The sequence below is a fragment of the Myotis daubentonii genome, chromosome 8 (assembly GCF_963259705.1).
Source record: "Myotis daubentonii chromosome 8, mMyoDau2.1, whole genome shotgun sequence".
NCBI classification, from domain to species: domain Eukaryota; kingdom Metazoa; phylum Chordata; class Mammalia; order Chiroptera; family Vespertilionidae; genus Myotis; species Myotis daubentonii.
In genome coordinates, this window is record NC_081847.1 from 40,701,233 (window position 1) to 40,722,510 (window position 21,278).

Below are 21,278 nucleotides of genomic sequence, written 5' to 3' on the forward strand. Positions count from 1 at the left end.
GGCTACCGAGGGGACTGGGGGCTGGAGCTATGGGCCTGATGCCCACATGATCTGGATAACATGGCAGGAATTCAAACCGGAGACCTAAAAGTGAAGGTTCTAGTGATTCGGATGTTAAGAGGTTGACTCTGGCTAGGTGCTGCCTACCTCAAGGTGATGAGGACAACGAAGGCAAAGGCCTTGACAATGAAATGAGAACAGCACGCCTCAGACTCCTGCTCATACGTGACTCTCATGCCTGTACTTTCTCTTTGCTCCTCATTTCAATACCTTTTTGTCTACTCCATTCATTTTTTATGACTTTCTCTCTAATTTGCTGGCCAGAATGTAGAGTTGAGACCCATTTTTATATTTTGCTTATTACATGAAAGCTTGAGCCCTGTTCTTAATTTTTAAAACTGTTACATTGAAAATTATATACTTTCTCTTAACAGAAACTAAATAAACCCTTAAGTTGCTAAGCCCTATACACATGCTCATTTCCTGTCTCTTTCCATTGGTTGTGCCAGAGGCTATTGTGTAGGTTCCCACACCCCCATCCAAACCCTGCAGCTGCGGATGGCCCTGGCTGGACTCACCTTTCCCTCCTTCTTTCGGTGTCAAGCTTGGGCACTGAAGCCGTGATGGTCATCCCGAGACAATGAGGAAAAGGACAAAAGAACCACAGAGACACCAACCCTGCCCTCACTGGGCTGCAAACCAATTCCAAAAGAGGCTGGCCCCCAGACTCCTAGTACGAGAACAAGTATTCTGAAGCCACCGCTCGTCACATTTTCCATTACTTCCAAGCAAAAGCATTCCTCCCTGATAGGAACTGCTTTTTACTTTTACTGGAATCTAAAATGGTTTATTTTCTCTTAGGGTCACTACGTTTCTATGTGAGAACTCTTCCTCTGGTATTTAGAAGATCTATACTTATCTGTTAACTGCAGTTTCAAGTAACACTTTTCTGGCATCAGTTCTTCTACATTTTATAAAACCTGGTTTAGTCCATCTATTTCGACTATAAAAATGTCTATCACAACATTAAATGTGCTATACCCTAGAGTAGGGAGCTGAATGGAAAGGAAATGAGACCAGTGAAAGAGGAATAGAAACCGTTATTAATTTGACAAGAGGAAATAAGTTTATCTTATCTGAATACTGGAGACACAACTTTTTCAGTACACTTTTAATAAATATTGATTTTAGTTATTTCCTCTTATAAGTAAGATAATCTGTGGTGTGTTTACTGAAAACTGAAATCTATCACACTGTAATATGGTCTGTTTCCTGACAATAGGAAAAATTCTGTCCAGTCAAGGATACAATACCATAGAATAAATTTCTATAGCTGGCTCTGGTTTAGGGTTTTATCCTGATACTGTAACATGTAAGCCCGACTTAAATTTATGGGCTTTTCACTAAGGGTTTAAACTATATATATATATATATATATCTTATTCCTGCTTTATTCATGAATGACACCATTCAACAGCCATTTACGGAGTTCCTACAGCTCTGTGCCAAAGGCTGGTCCATGCATAACACTTTTCTCCTGGTGATGTGACTTAACAGGTTATTATCATATCCTCAATCAATTAAATCCCTTACTACAGAGTTGGAATGAGTTAAGGTAGAAAATATATATCCATTTGAATCATGCTTTAAAAACTACATTTGGAAAATATATCACTAGCAAAATTACTTGAAGGTAAAACAGAGCCAAATGGATTAGAAAGAATGATCAACACCTCTAAAGATAAAACACAGTATAAAGATAAAATGGCACACCTAAAAGATCAATCAATGGGTCTGTTCCACAATTAATTTAAAGACCTGAAAAGTGGCTGACTGGGGACCCATAGGCATTTGTAGCAAAACAGAGAAAAGTTGTTCTGAGTCCCAGACTTAGCTCAAAGTTAGCATTAATAAAGTCATCCATGTGAACAGGATGACACTTAAAATGGTCTTATTTTTACTATTTTGGGAAGGCATTTTAAATTTAACATATTCAAATAAGAAAACACCCATACAAACAAAAAACTAACAAAAAATAAGGCCACTTTAAACATTTCTTCGCTCAGAAATTGCTTGTTACATTATCAGTCCAACAGATAACAGATAATATCAAGATAACCTCAAGCTAAAAAGCATCCTTAAAAAAAGACAGTGAAAATGCACAGACAGGCCTTTACCAATGGACTTGCAAGATATCACTCCCTAACTTCAGAATACTTTCAGTGTGAACTGAAATTTCTAAAGCTGACATCCATATTCACAATTCCATTTCATGAAGTTACTAAAATATTATTTGACCTCTGGCACTTTCGAACATCCAGTAATTGCCATTATTGCACAGATTTTTTATTTTCAATATTTATATTTCTGCATGGAAAAAGAAATCTAACCAAGAGGTCAAGTTAAATCTTACCAATGCTTTTGAAAAAAACTATGGTCATTCTTTTCCTTTGTAGGTTAAAGTTTTCAAAACAGCTTTCCTATAAGAGCCTCATCATTGGGTAGTGCCAGTTTTACAGGAAAAGAAACACTCCCTGTATTAGCATCTACTCACATTTGCCATTTTACAAGAAGACTGTGCCACTAGCCTCTGCCACTGGGATTTGAAAAAACTCACAACACTTCACCTTTATGCTGGGCTAAACTCAGGGTAGCCATAAACACTTTGAAGTAATACAAACCTAAATATTCCTGCTAGGCAAACGGAGCAGTGGAACCGAATTATAATGAGCTAGCAGCTGTCACAATATGACCACAGTAACCAAATCAAAATATCAACCGCTAACCCAGATGAGATTCAAAGGTCATCCTATAAGCCAGCAGCTTTCTTCAGTTGTGCCTGAAACCTAGATCTGTTCCTGCAGTAAAATGTTCCACTGAGCTAGTTTAGAAACCAGTGGCTCTATAGTGGGAAATTACTTAGTGCACGGATAGAGAGAGTACCATTAGTGGGATGAGAACCAAATACCACAATAAGGAAACCGAACCATTCACAAGGGGACATGTAAAAACACAGCAGCTGATGTTGAACTAAGCTGCACCCAACCGTACAAAAGTATCACTTTTCACATCCTGCAGTTACCAAATGCATGTCTATAATCTTATTGGCAACTTGTTCACTCAAACAATCTGGTTTTCAATTAAGGCTCTGGAACAATAGAAGGAAAATGCATCCTAAGATCCTTCCTTAGATCAAAAAGTTTTAGCTGGAAAATATATTGTATACTACTGTAAAAATATTTGGACAAATAATTACCTACAAAAGTTTAATGTTGGCAAAAATAAAACAAACAGTAAAGTTTTAAAAATACGTACTCTCTGCATATAGTTCTTGCCAGGAATTTCAAACTATTCCATAACATACAGTTCTCTTAAAAACAAGACTCAGACCCACTGCCTCTTGGTCCGAGGAACTTATTCTGAAAGCCACCCACTGACCATCTATACAGGTTTCATCTAACTACTTAAAACTACAGCAAACAAGTTTCCAACAGGTCAGGTGTACAGTATTATCCTATATAATAAAAGCCTAATATGCAAAGTGTCCGGTCATCCGTTCAACCAATCAAAGCGTAACATGCTAATGATATGCTAAGGCTGCTCAACCGCTCGCTATGACTTGCACTGACCACCAGGGGGCAGACAGTTGACCAGTCGATCAATCGCTATGATATGCATTGACCACCAGGAGGCAGACAGTCTACCGGTCGATCAGTTGCTATGATGTACACTGACCACCAGAGGGCAGACATTCTGAAGGGTAGGTTAGCTTGCTACTGGCGTCCAGCAGATCCAGACTGAGTGAGATGGACCAGACATGCCCTGGAGCCCTCCCTGCATGGCCAACCTCCCACGTCACTCCCCAACCCTGATCATGCACCGGTGGGGTCCCTTGACCTGGCCTGCACCCTCTCACAATCTGGGACCCCTCAGGGGATGTTAGAGAGCCAGTTTTGGCCCAATCCCGCAGGCCAGGCCGAGGGACCCCACTGGTGCATGAATTTGTGCACCGGGCCTCTAGCCATTAATAATCACAAGTAGTCATAAGGAAGAAGAGATTTGCTTTCTCTTCAGTACAAAAAAGGACACAGAAATTGAAACACACTAAAAATGCAAACGGACCAAATGAAAGCAATGAGCCGGGGACTCAGGAAATGCCAGGTATAAGAGTCCATCAATTGGTCAATGCAGGCAGTCAACTCTGTGACTTGATGTTTAAACCTCTCAACTCCTCCACACTCACCCACACCAAAGGAAAAACAAAAAGCCATGCACACTTATTTTTTCAAAGAACAAATTTAGTGGCTTGCTGTTTTATCTGCTTTAATTATGTTCTTTAAAGGATGTACACAATATCAACTTCCAAAACTCTGTATGGCAACTCAAATTACAGAGTGCAAACTTGGTTATAAACCAAGAAATGTCATTAATTCTTCTAGCATAATAAGTGCTCTTCTGTTCATTTGTTTATTTTTACTTCAGGGATTCATAAACTATTAAATAGGGCACTATATTCAGACATGAAAGCTTATTTCTAAAAGAGTAAATTAATGGAGTCACTCTATTAATCTTATAAATTATGACCCATTTTTCATAAATGAGATACACAAGTAAATCGAATTTTATTATTTTGCTGCCAAACATAAGTATTATATTACAAAAACTGTAACATTTATTCAAAACCATTCGTGTAAAATATCAAAGTTCAGAATTGTAATAAAGTGTTTTATTAGCATAAAAGAGTTTATGAGCAAATGTTACCAATTCCTGCATCATTTCTCCAAACTAGTGGACTGCCATAAAGAATATATGTAATATTCATTCACCCCCAAAAGAAGAAAGTGGTTCATTACTTTTTTCTTTACTTGTAATAAACTAAATTTCACTAAGTGAACCGTTTACAAAAAAAAAAGAAACAGGTCATCTAGAGTTAATAACTCTTTCCCGTAAAATTAGTGTCACTTATTTCTGTAGCAGACGCCTAATTCAGTTATAGGCTTGATTGATTTGACAATAGAGAATCTGGTCCAATAAAGTGGCTGATTTATTTCTGATGCTATAGCTTTTACTCTAATGTGACATCATAGTAGAATTAAGTCTCTGACATGTAAAGAAATCTTTGTAATTAATGAAAACTAAACATTCTAAGAATGGAGACAGGAATATTGTCAAACACTTATATTAAAATCTAATACCTTCTTTTGATAGAATGAAAACTTCCACAAAGATCATAACACAGAGTGTGGACTTGCACACAAAGAATAGTTTAGAATATACCATATATTCTATGAGTTTAAATTGTTCTTCTCTACGCTAATAGATCTTATTTTGTGTTTTTGTCTCCCTTTGTAAGCTAATTGTCTTTAATTTCTTGAAAATGACCTAACTTCTCTTTGTTAAGATGCAACTTAACACCAAGCATCACTCATCTCAAAATGGTTTCATTTTAAATAAACAGCAGCTTGAGCAAAATCAATGAGAATCTTTGTTCCCGAATCCGGCTCTGAGATATTCAAGCCAGTAAAGAAGGCGTTTGGGATGTGAGAAATTATAAGGGTGGGAAGAGTTTTTAATGTAGCATCATAGTCAGTTCTCTAAAACTATTTCTTAAAAATTCTTTTCCAAACTAAAAATGCAAGGCACTTCATAGTTATTTAAATGTCTTTTTCTCTCTTTTTCCTTTTTTGCACACTGCACCATGCCCTCTCACTCTGAGGGTGACTTCCCTGACCCCAGTCTGACACTGCACCGTTAATGTCAGATAAACCATTTAGCCCAAGCACAATTCTTTTCTGTGCAAAAATCTGCTTGAGGTGGAAAATGTAGCAGTTTGTAAACAATAAAGAGCCATGTTTCAGACCAGACAGCTTATCTAACAGAGAAGGCCTTTCATTGGGAACAGTGGGTGGGAGCCTCCAGACATAGTAGCATTTCCTATCACAATGCAGGAGACTGTCTTGGCCTCCATATTTAAGAGTTTAATGGGAAGGAGGGCAGAAGGGATAAAAGGACACAGCTGACATGACTTTCAGCTTAAACAACAGCTAAGTGAAAAGAACTCTCCCTTCTAGCTCTAGACAATCATCCCGCTTATATTTTAAATATTATTTGGGTTGAAAAATGAATTTGGTTGTTAAAACAGTTGCCCATAGGACAAAGGAACAATAATTACTTACTGTCTTTGTATCGCTTGACATATTCTATAATATTAATTTATCAAATTGTTCTTTAGGAAAACTTTTTTAATGTATAGTACATGAATTTCTAAATAGAAGTCATAATTTATTTATTCTATTTTACTTACTTTACCTTGGACAGTTTTAGAACCTACTAAGGAAGTTCTTTAATATACTCTTCAAGTGCTACTTCTCAAGATTTTTATTTTCAAATTATTTTTTTTCTATTTTATGAAGTTGGGTGAGGATGAAAAGAGAAGCAATGGCATTAGAATTTAAAATTATTACTACTGTCATTGAAATGTCTAAAGTTGTTTTTTCACTTTTAAGTTGATAACTAGCTAGCCATCTGCATCTGTGCATCCTGAAAACAGAAAATGTGTTGTACCTTCCTATCAACAATGGATAAAAAACTGGGATTCCTGTTTTAGCTATAAAGTTGAAACATATACATATATATTTACCATTTTAAAGTAAAAAAAGCACAAACAGAATAACAACCTATAATCAAAGAGAATGCTGTGACTCTCAAAGTTGGGATGACACGTAAGGGCACAACATATATTACCCATTAAAAATAAATTGCTAGTATTTCTCTGCTTTGTCTATTTTATGATAAATATCTGAAATTCCTCAGATGAATTTAATGTGATTTGAGGGGGTGGGGTAAAGACAGATTCAAGGACTATCTACCCCCTCTTCAATAACAAGTAACTATACAAGGCTTAAAAATAGAGACATTCTTTAAAAGCATTTGCAATTATGGTTTCAGAATGATGTAAGCATGGCTGTATGTTTTCCTTGCACCAAGAAATTCAACTTCATTTATTGAGGATTCTCAGAAAAAAATTTGGCCAAGTTGAGAGATTTACTAACATTGTTAAAAACTCACATTTTACTAGAACAAATATTATTTTTTCATTCATAAATAAAATAACCAGCTATTGAGACCTTTTAAGCCATTATGAATTATCTTTTCATTGCTTAAGTTACTGCTGTTAAACAAACATCCCACAGGGTAGTAAAAGCAGAAAACTATACTAACCAGTAGAAAGGGCATGCAAGAAGCTCGCAGACTGTCTCAAAAAACACATAGCTTGTTCTCAGTGAAGTAGGATGATGCCTGCCTAGACCACTAGCACTGTAGTTCACCTCCTGATAAGCACACAATGAGATTTTACAATTCAACTTGAAGGCACTACTTTGACTTAAACATAATAAACCTATATGAATTATTAAAGGGGTTTCCATAACCTTATTAATAAAAATTCACAGTTAATACTGACGATATCTCATTGCCAATGAGCAGGCACAAATACATTTTTATTTTAAGTATTCACCACTTTTTATCTCATTAACCTTTACTTAGACAAGTACTATTGCATCATTGAAATTGTGATAAATGCTTAGTATCTAAGGAAGACAAAATGTTCAATGTAGATTCCATGAAATTCTGTAATTCCACATAGTAGGGAAACTTAGTTCTTCATGTGTTATTACCAAGCACAAACTATCAATATTTCCCTCCAATTTAAAATTACTACAGAGAACTGACTAAAAATCCAATTTCCTAAGAACAGAACATCTGTCTGGGTTTTTGTTCTCCCTTCCATGGTAAAACATTCATTCAAAAAAGCCACGTTAATTTAAAATTCGTCTTACTTTGTATTCTGGAATTGACAAATGGTGGAGAGAGATTGTCATGTGACCCAAGGTCCCTGCTGGTCATGTGGTCATAGGGAGTCCCATCTCCATAGTTCTGTAAATAAAATAACAGCATTCACATACATTATCTAATTCAATTTTACATGAACAAAAATCAGCACATAAATCGCCCACTAGTGAGTCCTCTCTGACCCAAAGAAATTAAAAGTCCATCATTCTGACCCAGGAACCTCATTATAAGGAACCTGAATTTTCACAGGTACAGTAGTTAACAGAGGGCTCTAGAGGCTGCAGAGTTCAAATTTTCTTCATAATTGTTGTGAAATCTAGGAAACAATAATAATTGAACCAACTTGCATGAAATTGTTGAAGTGGTTAAATGAAATAATGCCTGCAAAACACCTGACATAAAATATATTGTAAATATTACGTTATTATTTTGATAGGCCCACATTGTTTTTCTGAAAAAAGCAAGGTTGTACTATAAGAGAAAATACCCACAGCCTGTAATCAATAGCTTTTGAAAGATCCAGGTAGAGGCTTTGAAAAAGCAACACATGGTTTTTTATGATATTGAAATTGCAATGTTTGGTTATAGGTTGTTATTGTGGTTGTAAGAGAACTGGATCATTCCACAAGTAATTACACATAGAATATTAAAATTATTATAATACTAGAGGCCCAGCGCATAAAATTCATGCACTGGGGGGCGGAGGGTGGGGGGGGGGGTCCCTCAGCCTAGCCTGCACCCTCTCCATTCTGGGACCCCTCGGGGGATGTCTGACTACCAGCAGTCAGACATCCCTCTCTCACAATCCGGAACTGCTGGCTCCCAACCATTCACCTGCCTGCCTGTCTGATTGCCCCTAACAGCTTCTTCCTGCCAGCTTGATCACCCCCTAACCACTCCCCTGCCAGCCTAATTGACGCCTAACTGCTCCCCTGCCGGCCCGAGTACCCCTAACTGCCCTCCCCTGCCAGCCTGGTCACCCCCAACTGCCCTCCCCTGCCAGCCTGGTCTTCCCCCAACTGCCCTCCCCTTCCAGCCCGGTCGCCCCTAACTACCCTCCCCTGCCGGCCTGGTTGCCCCTAATTGCATTCCCCTACAGCCCTGGTCCCTCCCAATTGTCCTCCCCTAAAGGCCTGGTTGACTCCAACCACCCTCCCCTGCAGGCCTGGTCACCCCCAACCACCCTCCCCTGCTGGCCTGATTGCCCACAACTGCCCTCTCCTGCTGGCTACCTTATGACTGTGGGCCCTGCCATATTTGAGGGTGGGGCAGTCAATTAGCATATTCCCTCCTTATTGGCTGTGGGCGCCACCATCTTTGCGACAGCATGAGGGTTAATTAGCATATTCCCTCTTTATTAGATAGATGACTATGAATGAACATCACAAATTTGCATAAATGAGTACTTCTGGGTTTGGACAAAGTGTACCACAAAAAAAATGGTTTTAAAGCAGACATTAACTTTTTCATTATTAAGGTCAACTCATTGTTTTAATGGGAATTTAAAATTAAAATAATATTTCTAAACTGCCTAGTCACTTACTTTTCGTGGAGGAATTGAAAACATATACGAAAGCAAAGCATGTACTTGTATATTATATGGTTCAAATTTCAATCTACAAAGGTGCATTAAATAGCCCAAAAGGAAAAGAAAAAAAAATGTCATTTTGTTCAGCAGGTTGCACTGCCCATAACGACCAAGTCAAATTTACTCAGAGGTGTCAGCTGGCAAGTTAGCCAAAGGGCAGAATATGCTCACATAAAAATGACAGGCACTGTGTGAAAATGGAAATGAACGGCAGCTCACTAGAGAACAACTGGAACCCTTAAAGTTCCAAACAAACCCGTTCTCAATTGCCTTCCCTCATTTATAGAAACTAATTGAATGATGCTGTAATCTGACGCTGTCACTGCGTCAGTGCAGAGAAAGATGCCACATACCCAGTATGGGTTTTACACTCACTCATTCTTTACCAAGCATAATACTGGTTATTATGAAGGGTCCCTACCCTAAAAAGTATTCTAAAAGCTTAACATACATTATCTAATTTAAAACTCTTCATAGTACTGCAAGGTAGCTGATAGTATCGCCATTTTAAGATGAGATAGACTTAGGCTGCAAGGATACAAGTCAGCCACAATAACTTTCTCATTCAAACTCCCTGGATTTAGAAAATATAAATAGCAAAATATTGATTCAAATTATTCACCAACGTATTCCCTGAAAAGAATGGCAGAACAGTTAATGAACACTAAATAAAATTCAGGATGATCCTAACCGGATCTTGTTCTCAGAAATATAATTAAAAGTACTGTGTGTATTAAACTGAGAAATAGTAAGAAATTAAGTAAGTCTGAATGAACTGAACAATGGAGGGAAGCACTGTCATCTCCTACACTTGCTGTCAAGGAGAATGGATTTATTTCTGCAAGTGCAGACTGTAACATGAGGAGGAGGAAAGATTTCCTCAATCCAACCATATAATGCATTAGAATGTCAAACTCAACAGCTGGTACAAGGGCTGAATAAAGTTACTGGTAAGCTTAGAGACCCTGCTATACCCTGAAGACTAGAGTGAGAACCACAAGGCCAAAGGATGGGTAGGAATGAGTAACTACGGCTTGCTGAATTGTCCTCATTTTGACAGCTTGATTACCTACCTTCCTTGCCTCTTATGCCAAAACAGAGACCACTCTCCCGCCCCCAAATTTATGTGAATACTTAGAGCAAAATGCTCCCTGCGGAATGCTTCGTCTATATAGCTGGTTGGGGGAGGTACAGATGGTTGCTCAGCTATGGGCTCTAAGTCTTTTTTTAATTTGGGGCATTATATGCATACTATAAAAGCGGACATGGATTCTACAGAGCCTAGAAACGATTCAGGTGAAGTCAGATTATATAAGTTGGAAGGAACATAAAAGACCCTCTGGTTCTACTTCTTCATTTTATCAATTAGGAAAATGAAGATCAAAGAGGTGAAATGACATGCCCAAAGCCATACACATACAAACACATGCATGACTTAACCACTCCTTTCCCTCCCGTTCCATGGCCATCCCGTTACATCAAAACTCACAACCAATTAATAATGGAGGAAATCCATGAAAAAGAATAGCAAAAATCTGAGACCAAACAAATGAATGAATCTCATCGGTGACCAAAGGCACTACTGGTGGAATAATAACATGTTCACAAAGTGAAATCAACACAGATTTATTATGTAGAGTATATTGATAGGCTAGTCCTTCACACTACATCTTCAGAATTATTCAGTAGTCTATTTACACCAATATATTACAGAGATACAGTACTAGGATTTTTTTCCAAAGTTGTGCCAGCTACAAAAAATAACTTTCTATAATACTAGATCAATAACTGGCAAAGTAAGGGCAAATATTTAATGAAGGATTTTTCTTCTGGTTAGCAGAAGTAGAACAGGTGTCAAATTCAATAACAGCATCCAATAAGAGAATGGAAAAAAAAAATCCAAACACAAGCTGATCCTCATTAAACTTAGTGCGAATATATATCTGTGCAGTTGTGTGGGTGCTTGAGAGAAACTCACCTTCGCTCTGTCAATTTACATATGCGGGGTGTCTGGATGTGGGAGAAGAGATTAGATATACTTACCCTGGACGGGCTTGGATGTCCTCCATTCCCCCAGGACCCTGAGCTACTTCTGTCTTCTACATCTAGGGACAAGAGGAAAGTTCTTTAGGCTTTCTTGCAATAATTCTTTTTGTGTATGCACTTTTAAATTAATGTTTCAAATTAATCTCCTGTTGCCTTTAATTAAGAATCAGGCACAGGGCTACCACAATGATAGTGGCTTCTGACCCATCTACTTAAATTAACTCATTTAAATTCACAGCAAAAAAGTGAACTGGACCCTCAGGAACCAGAGGTATGAGCATAAAAAGTGCTTCCATCTTTCACAGTGTTTCATAGCCTCGACTTTTATAGACATGAAACTGCGCTGCATGTTTTATTTAAATCTTTAGGACAAAATAAGTGTAAATACACTAACACAACCTTAATACAAAAAAAAAAAGCTAAATTCAGGTAAATATTCATACTAACACTGGCAGCGTCCATGCCATAATGCTCCTGAATACTCTGGTCTCTAGCCCCGCTTGTCACACCAAACAACAGACATGCAGCAACATACACACGACAAAAAAGAAGTTGGTCATCTATTTCTACCAGTGCACTCTATGGGCATCAGGATTTTGCTTTTAAAGTTGAGACAACACTGTCTCAGTCTTTTTTAAAAAAAAATAGAGTTGGCCAGTTGGTCTACAATCCTTAATCTGGGCATTGAGATGTGGAAATTAAAGTTGTCCAAGTTTTACTTTGATAAATGACAGTGGAGCGACCTACTTGAACTACGGGAAAAGTTGGCATTCTTCTAAAATCTGCAACAGCAACGTTCTAATGCTGACCAGTTGCTGAATGCTCAAGTGACAAGTACTCGGGATGGAGAATATAAAAACTAAGTTATCATATTAATTGCTTAAAACATAAAAGTGGTTTAAAATTTTAGAGATCAGTCACTCTATATTTAGAAGCAGCTTTGAGATTTTTGATGAAAGGCCCCTTAGAAGCATAAAAAGTTTCGCTGTTCTATTATTTTGATCACGGTTGATAACAGATGGCCATCACAAACTTCCTCTGACAGCATTGGAGGAGGAGGTGTGAAACTTTGGTTCAGCAGACATAATCCCATTTATTGTGTTTCCTAACATTTCAGTGATATTGTTTATTCTCTTTCTGCACTACTGTCATTCCTTCTATTACTGCTATTTTATTATCAGCAAAAGTAGTCATAGTATAATTAATTGACTTATTTTGGGGGTACAGTGGAGTACACATTGTTTTAGAATATCTTATGAGATGGAATAGAACAACAATAAAAACAACGATTAGCACTAAACTTGAATTCTTTCTTTCTTAAGCAAATTATTTTGGTTGCTTTTTCTTTTTTCTTTCGGTGCTTCAGAAGATAATGCAACAGCAAATAGACGCCCCCTGTGGACAGCTAAAATCAGGGACTGTGAGTTTTAAGGAATGTCAAGAAAGCTCTGGGGCATGCGTCCAATCTGGATAAAAGGTGCAATACTTTCCCCAAATCTGCTGTTTAACAACCCAGCCTCCTGGCCTATCCTGTGTGTGCGGAACCGAAGTACATGAAGAAATTACTTAGAACCCTCTGGATTCTCACATGAATAAGTTTTGCACTTCATCCTTAAGCAAAAAGCAAATATTTTCAGCAAAAACAAACAAAAAAACACTGTGACAAAAATCTCTCGAACATTTCAGCTTTTCAGAAGTCTGGCACAGCTTAACTTCCTTTTTACCTGAAATAGTCAGTTCGGACTAATTAGAGAAACTTCTGCTCTTAAATTTGGCCAAAAAATAATGAAGGAAAAGGGATGAATCCCTATCTCTACCATAAGATGTTGTCATATTGTTCAAAGACACTCTATCTTTTCAGTTTTTAAAAAAGGTTTTAAACATAAAAAGTAGGCAGAGCCTAGCTGGCTTTGCTCAGTGGATAGAGAGAGCATTCACCAGCAGACTGAAGGGTTTTGGGTTCATGGTTGCAGGCTCCATCCCCACCCCTGGTCAAGGAGTGTGCGGAAAGCAACCAATCGGTAAGTCTCTCTTACATCTATGTTCTCTCTCTCTCTCTCTCTCTCTCTCTCTCTCTCTCTCTCTCTCTCTCTCTCTCTCTCTCTTCTCCCCCTCCCTTCCACTCTCTAAAAATCAATGGAAAAATATACTCAGGTGAGGATTAACAACACAACAAAAAAAGTAAGCAGAGAGGAGGAAATAAGACCATAGTAATGCCAGGCTAGCAGTTCTCCACCAGGGGCAAGTCTGGTCCCCAGAGGACATCTGGCAATGTCCAGATAGATTCTGAGTCATCCCAGCTTCGGGGGGCTGAGGGGAGAGGGTGTACTGGCATCTAGTCGGTAGAAACCAGGATGCTGCTAAGCATCCTACGGATACACAGAACAATCCCCCACAACAAAAATGTTCTAGTCCCAAATGTCAATTGTGTCAGGATAGAGAAGTCTTGTGCTAGAGGAAAAATCATATTAAAGAGCAAAAAAGAAAGAATTGAGTTGGAGACCAGATATACTAGAATTTGATTTATAATTTAGTACGAACTCTTACTAATGCAGAGTGACATGCATTTTTAATCCAGACTTGAGCTGTAGTGTTGCAAGAGACCTTCATATACATGTTCTATCCACAAAAATAAAGGGAAAATGATGGTCAACCATGCAGTCTGCTAATTAGCAGGCAGATAAAACACATCAAAACTTGAGTATTCCCAATTGGGCAATTTTAAAATCGAGCAATCCACTAATTAAAAATGCTGCAAGTTTAGTTTTTTCAAAACAGGTTAAATACTGGCTGGGTTCCTTTACAAACAGTTTCTCAACCAATCAAATCTTTCTGCTCTTTTGCCATCCTTTCCCATTTCCACCTTTCTCATTTCCTGACCTCATGCTATGTGCCTTCCTCCTTGTTACTGCTCTCTTTTTAACAGGTTTTGCTGTCCCTTGCCCTCCTGCTAGATCTAGAAGATAGGGAGGAATTCCTAGCTCTCCAAAACCTAAGAGAACAATCATATGATTGTTGATTAGATTTTATCTTTGAAACTATATCTGTATAACTGGTGCTCAATCATCTATAGCAAGAAAACACAAGGCTAGAACATGGATATTTGTAACTCATAATGAATGTAAACATGATACTTTTATGTTTTTTGTTTCTATCTTCCCTCCCACTGAGTTTCATCAGACCTGCTGGTACATTGGCATGTATTCCCGCAACAACTACTCCAGCACTCTCAAAGTGCATCTGAGGACCACTGTGCACCTGAATCACCTGGTGTGCTCATCACAGAGCAGCATCTTAGGGTCCAAGGCAGACCTAGTGAGTCTGGATCTCTGGGAACAGGATCAGGGTCGGGGAAAAACACTGTGTTTTTAACAAGGTCCCCAAGTAATTTTCATGTACACAGGTATTCGAGATCCACCAGCCTACTCTATTGGAAAGTCAAGACAGATGTATGCCCCACACCAACAGCTGCCTGACTCACTCCATCTCTTTAAATCCCTGCCTAGGTTGCAGGATTCAGCAGCATTCAATACACACCCCCATCACATCTGCATCCCAGCAGTTCTTGCCCAGACTCACTCTTTATGTAAGCCCCACACATGGCCTACACTTGGTCACTGCTTACTTCCTATTGGTATATCTGAACATTGCACCCACACTTGTTTACCTCCGTGTTTCTGTACCTCTATTCCTTTTGCCTAAACTGTTCATCTCTCAAAAAAAAAAATACCAGCAGCTAACATTTAGTGAGCTTAAATATGTGTCAGGCACTGTGCTAAGCACTTCAGTGCACTAATAGTATAACCATCTATAATAATAAAAGCGTGATATGCTAATTAGACCGGATATCCTTCCGGACGACCTTCCCGATGAAGCCATGGCGAGGCAGAGTCAGCCACCGCCACCGCGGGAGCCAAGCCCCTTGCACGAATTTCGTGAATCGGGCCTCTAGTTTTATATATGAGAAAACTTAGGCTTTAAATGACAATAAATGGCAGAGATGGCCAACACAGGTGCTGTCAATGCAAAAAACCAGTAAGTGTTTTTCTCCACCATAAAAAATACCCTCTTGATGAGAACTACAGATCTCTACAGGACCAGCTCCAATGAATGTTACCTTCAGTCACTCCCCCCAGCAGATAAAATGTATTCATTTGGATGTTTATGCCCATTCTGTGTTCACAAAAGATTACAAAATTATATACAAGAATAAATATACAAAGTAAATATTAAAAGGAATCAAGAGACTAGAAAACAAAAGGAGGACAATAAAGCCAGAGGGGTAGTGAGCTTATCAAAATGTACACTACAATGGACTGGAGAAGGGGTCCTTATCCTAGAGCAGGGGTGGGCAAACTTTTTGACCCGAGGGCCACAATGGGTTCTTAAACTGGACCGGAGGGCCGGAACAAAAGCATGGATGGAGTGTTTGTGTGAACTAATATAAATTCAAAGTAAACCTCATTACATAAAAGGGTACGGTCTTTTTTTTTTTTTTTTTTTTTTTAGTTTTATTCATTTCAAACGGGCCGGATCCGGCCTGCGAGCCGAAGTTTGCCCACAGCTGTCCTAGAGGCTACTGAGTAGGCAAAGCAAAGAGCGAAACAAGATTCACAATGAGCATCCCTGTTCTGTTGCCACCTCTATCCAAAATGAGAATAAATAATAGAGAGACAATAACCTAGTCCTAGGCAACAGAAGAGAAAGGAGAAAAGCAAGTGGATGAAATAAATTTTTCTTCCACAAGACTTAAATGGACTCAAATGTGCAAGATTTTTTTTTTTTTTACCCTAATCTAGCACAGATATGGTAACTTTCTTGGTATGGACAGTTGCTTTAGGAGGCAGCCTGACAATCCACAAATTTTCATTGTATTTATTTGAGGAGTTATGCATAAGCCCCCTCTCACATGGCTGACATTTCAGCATCCAAACACCAAAGTGAAGTGAAGGGAGAACACTCCATTTAGAGAAAAGATATAGACATAATTTTTCATTTCTATGATTTCTCATCTACATTCATTAAACTGATCGTTTGATTTCTCAAATTTCCAGGAGATCAAAACTGTCTGATGGACCAGACAAATATCAGAAAACATAGCACTGGCAGTTGAGATGTATGCCTGGATTTTAGCAGCAACTCGGCATAAACCAGCTCTAGGGTCTGAAACAACAGACACTATTAAATGTCCTCCCATCATCATGGAGACTCACGGGCTGCATACATCTGTGCCTCCTACTAATTTTGAAGTACCTGGCCCATAGTAAATACTCAGGAACCAGTATCTGCCATGAGAGCCTAATTTACTAATACTACTCAAAATCTAAGACAATTAAACCACATAAATATGTAAAATGGTGACCTAGTCAAGGAAACCTCACTCTCACTTTTAATGACCACTAGTTCTGCTTAATAGGGCAGAAACTTTCAAATATTCTCCTGGATTTTAGAAAAGCCAATATACTCAGAGTAAGCACGTCTCACCTCCTCCATGAACTTCTATAGCACAATCACAGTGAAAATTCAGGAACCATTAGATGTTTTGAACCTTAATTTACTTTTAGAATATCCTCTTTCTGCCTCACCATTTCAACATATTTCTGTGTGCTATATAACTGATATGCTGTCAAAAGTTATATATGCTGACCAACAGGCCAAGCTAAAAACATAGACAAAATATTACATAGGTTTAAACTTTATTGAAATAAACACGTGTGAGAGTTACCTAACTCTGTCACTTTGGGTTCATTAGAGTTGTGCATTGGTTCTTTCCATACTTTGCACCCAGATCATGCCCAACATCCAAGGCCCTAGAGTTTCATGAAGTCGGAAAACAACCAGAGTTGGTTTCCGCATCGCTCTAAGAGTCTACAAATCCCTACTTTTGTGGAAATATATTGATTTTCTGATGAAAGCTTCTACACACTCAGAATGCATTGGGGGATTGAGGCTGTTTTTCCTGGAAAGATAATCACTCTGAAACATGTTGAAGTCTACACTGTCTTAAATCCTTTGCTCTGAAACAACAGACACTATTAAATGCTCCACATCATCATGGAGAATCACAGACTGCGTACATCTGTGGCTCCTACTAATTTCCTAGTCCAGGAAGAACCCTTGGCTGAGCCCTCCACACAAACTGAGATGGCATATGCTCTCCGTCAGTGCCAGATGAATTTAGAGTTCAAAATATTTCATCAGCAAAGAGCGTGTTAAGGGTGTGCACATTTTCATTAGCAGCAAGTATAATAAGAGCTTAAAGTAGAGGAATCTGAAGTCAAATCTGAGCACTAAGGCAGAGGAGGGAAGAGTTTGATGAGTTTCAAATATTGAGAAGTAATGTCCACAAAGCCATGATCACTTCTTTCTGTTTCCATAAGAGACGAGATATACTTCATAATGAGTGATCTGAACTGTGAGTGACAAGAAACTTCCTGACATTCCCAAATGGACTGAGCAAAAGATGAGGGTTGTGGTGATGCCTCCCACACAAATTCTAAGATTCTACAATCCAGAGCAGGGAGACCTGGCTTTCCATTTCATCACTGCTGTCAACACTGGCATTCTCAGCACTGATGAATTTACTTATCAAATAAATCTGAAAATTCAAAAGGTCAAGTATAAGATGATTTTATAGTTTATATTTAAGTATATAAATTGTATAAAGAAGGGTAAAATATGGATATATAGGGGAGAAAGTTTAGTGGGAAAATTTGTTCAGGGGGAAATGACTGCATTTTTTAGCCTTTATGAACTTAAACTTATATTAATGTGTCCTTTAGAACACTGCTTAAAACAATGTTCTTTTTCTGAAATTCAAAATAAACTATTTTTCAAAAATGTACATTAAACAATCTCAGATATTTAAAATATAGAGTTAACTACATTTTTTGGTGCTCTAAAACAGAAAAAGCATTTTCATATAATACAAAATTCAAATACTAAAAAAGTAACTAAATAAAATATTTAACTTTTTTGTTATAAATATGCCAGTTGTGTTCCTTATTTGAAACTCAAAAATCTTGAAACGCAAGGTGAGTAAAGAGCTATGTTATGAAATTGAGACAAAAGGGAAATAACATTGAAGTCTGTATCAACCCATATAACTTGGTAGCATCAATAACAACCAAACTTGAATAAAATTCTAACTTGAATAATGCAACATGAAATACAGAGACGTGGCTGTTATTTAAACCCTTCCACTTCAACTGTGTGAAACTAACCAGTTGCGTCTTCCCTTTAAAGTGAAGGCAGTACGTTCAGGATCATTTCTTTCTGAGCAACAGCCCAGAAAGAAGAACCGTGAATGACTGAGGCAAGAGTACAATAGTGTGAATTGTACATGCCTCCTTTGACTTTTTAAAATGTAACTGGTCTAAAAGTACTTAATAAAAATTAGTCTTACTAACATAATGCTCTGGGGTGAGGGGACTTATTTCAAAATCAATTGAGAGTGACAATTGAAAGTAAGCTGCCATATGTGAAGACTTTAAAACATAGCATCTAGCTCCAATACTACATAGATAAGCTTCAAGGTACCTAAATTAAAAGTAAATATAATTAGGGGAAATTTGTAATTAGGTGCTTAGTACCTCTTAAGGGTATATTTACCAATAGACCTAACAAAATGTGAAAAATAAAAGGAAGATACTTTAGAAAATTTATATTAAACAAAGAAATAAATTTTAAAATATGCTTTATACCCTAATAGAGTAAAATATATAACTCTATTAACATGTCTATGCAATTTTGCTTGCATTTTTCAAATCATACATGTAACTTCATGGTTTAAAACCCATAATACTATAATGACTTAAGATATACAAATTGATACTTAAAACCCCTATTTGATAAATAATTTATTACATTTATTCCAATGGAAAGGGGAAAAGAGCCAAGATGAAACATATAACAGTTACATCTTCTTTGTTCCCCCCACCCCATACCTCTGTTCTCCCTAGGGTACCATTTGTGAGGCTCTGGGAAAGGGATGCTGGCTTAATTGAAATATTTGTGAGCTGTAATTGCTCTGCATAACCACAATGGTCCACTTCTCCCAAATGGCATCATTCCTCTTGCTTTCTTCTTTATCTTCTTTCCTTTTATACTGTAGCAACATCAACTTCTGTTCCCTCCAGTCTCACCTCATTTCATTCCCTATCCAGATGCCTGATTATTATTGGTGAAGCCAAACAGTTTTAAACAGTCAAAAATCTTTCCTAAAATCCAGTTTCCTAGCACAGTCCTTTTTACTTACAACAATCACTCCCATAGACTGATTTTCATTTTGTCCTTTCAACATCCCTATCTTCCACCTGTGTTTAGCACTGCAGCCTCTGACCTGCCAATGACAAGCAATCAATCTTACATGTTATCTTTAGGGGTCATGTCTTAGTTTTAGGCCAATTTTCTTTGTATTTAGGCTCAAATGTGCAAACCACACTGTATTACTCTGCAAAACATCAATGAGAAGGCTTAATTAAGTAACACTGACAGATAAATCCATTTCTTTTGCAGTAATCAAATCAAAGCAGGTTGACATAACACAGGAACTTAATACAATTATTCCCTTGTAATTGGAAAAAGGCCCTTTACTTCTCATTAAAGCAATCTTCTGGGTATTGGCATAATAAGAAGGCTCAGAGCCTTGATACTACCCTATAAAAGTCTCAAGATACAGACCCCTTAAGCAAACAAGCCAGATTATCTAATTCCTTGATCACAGCAGCAGAACACGCAGTCCCTACTGTTTTAAACTACTAATTCTTTACCTCTGTTGCAATTAAAAAGAGGTAAATCAGTATCAACCACATAAAATGGAAATCTGTAAAAATGCATAAACTGTTTACAGTTTTATAACACCATCTCCACATGTATTTGAAAGGAAATAGTCCATTAAAAATGAGTTTGAAATAATTTACAAATGTGAAATTGTAATAGCTTGGACATGGGGGAATATCTTTATTTTTACTTAATGGGCTCAACAGAATTTTGCCTAAATATACAGTCTGATACCCAACCATAAAATAAAAGTTCGATGATCAGAATTGTGAGAGAACAGAATTTGAAGAAAACATTTAATTTTTGTGGCATTTAAAGAACAGTAAGTCACCTGGTCAACTACAGACTGCTCTGAGTAGGCTGAAACCCACAAAGAATGCAACAACATTGCACCAAGTTCGTTTCCCCACACTCAACAAAGTCAATTTTCACCCTTTCACTCCACGTTTGAGGAATTTTCTGCTACTTATCTAGTGGCACCTGATCAATCTCAACATAATCCTACCAACTCTTTAAAAAAAAATTCGAGGGTTGTGAGTCTCAAATGTGGCTGACCACCAAAATACCAAGGAACCTCAAAACAAACAAACAAAATAACAAAACAAAACCCACAGATAATCTGTCTCCACCTGGAAGGTAATCAAGAAAAGTTTAAAGATTAAAGTCTAGGAACAACACATTTTTTAAAAATATATATTTCTATTGATTTCAGAGAAAAAGGGAGAGGGAGAGAGAGAGAGAGAAACATCAATGGTGAGAGAGAATCACTGATGGGTCACCTCCTGCACACCACCTACTGGGGATCATGCCCACAACCTGGGCATGTGCCCTGACCAGGAATCAAACCAGCAACTTCCTGGTTCATAGGTCAATGCTCAACCACTGAGCTATGCTGGTAGGGCAGGAACAACACATTTAATTTTTTTCCTGTTTTTCTAATGTTTTATTTTCAAAGTTTTTTTTTATCACAATGCAGTTACAACTACATAATTTGCTATGTCTCAAACATTAT

The 21,278-nt window shown here is 37.8% G+C and overlaps 1 protein-coding gene across 13 annotated transcripts in view; it reads right to left on the reverse strand.

The window, feature by feature from the left end:
* Window positions 1-21,278, reverse strand: part of TCF4 (transcription factor 4) — a 345,768-nt gene that overhangs the window by 209,499 nt on the left and 114,991 nt on the right. For all 13 annotated transcript variants that reach the window (XM_059706172.1, XM_059706150.1, XM_059706160.1 and 10 more), the window contains 2 exons: window positions 11,483-11,544; window positions 7,839-7,935 (listed from right to left, as the gene is read on the reverse strand). In XM_059706172.1, the coding sequence (XP_059562155.1) occupies window positions 7,839-7,935; window positions 11,483-11,544 (159 nt within the window). The remainder of the gene's footprint in view (window positions 1-7,838; window positions 7,936-11,482; window positions 11,545-21,278) is intronic.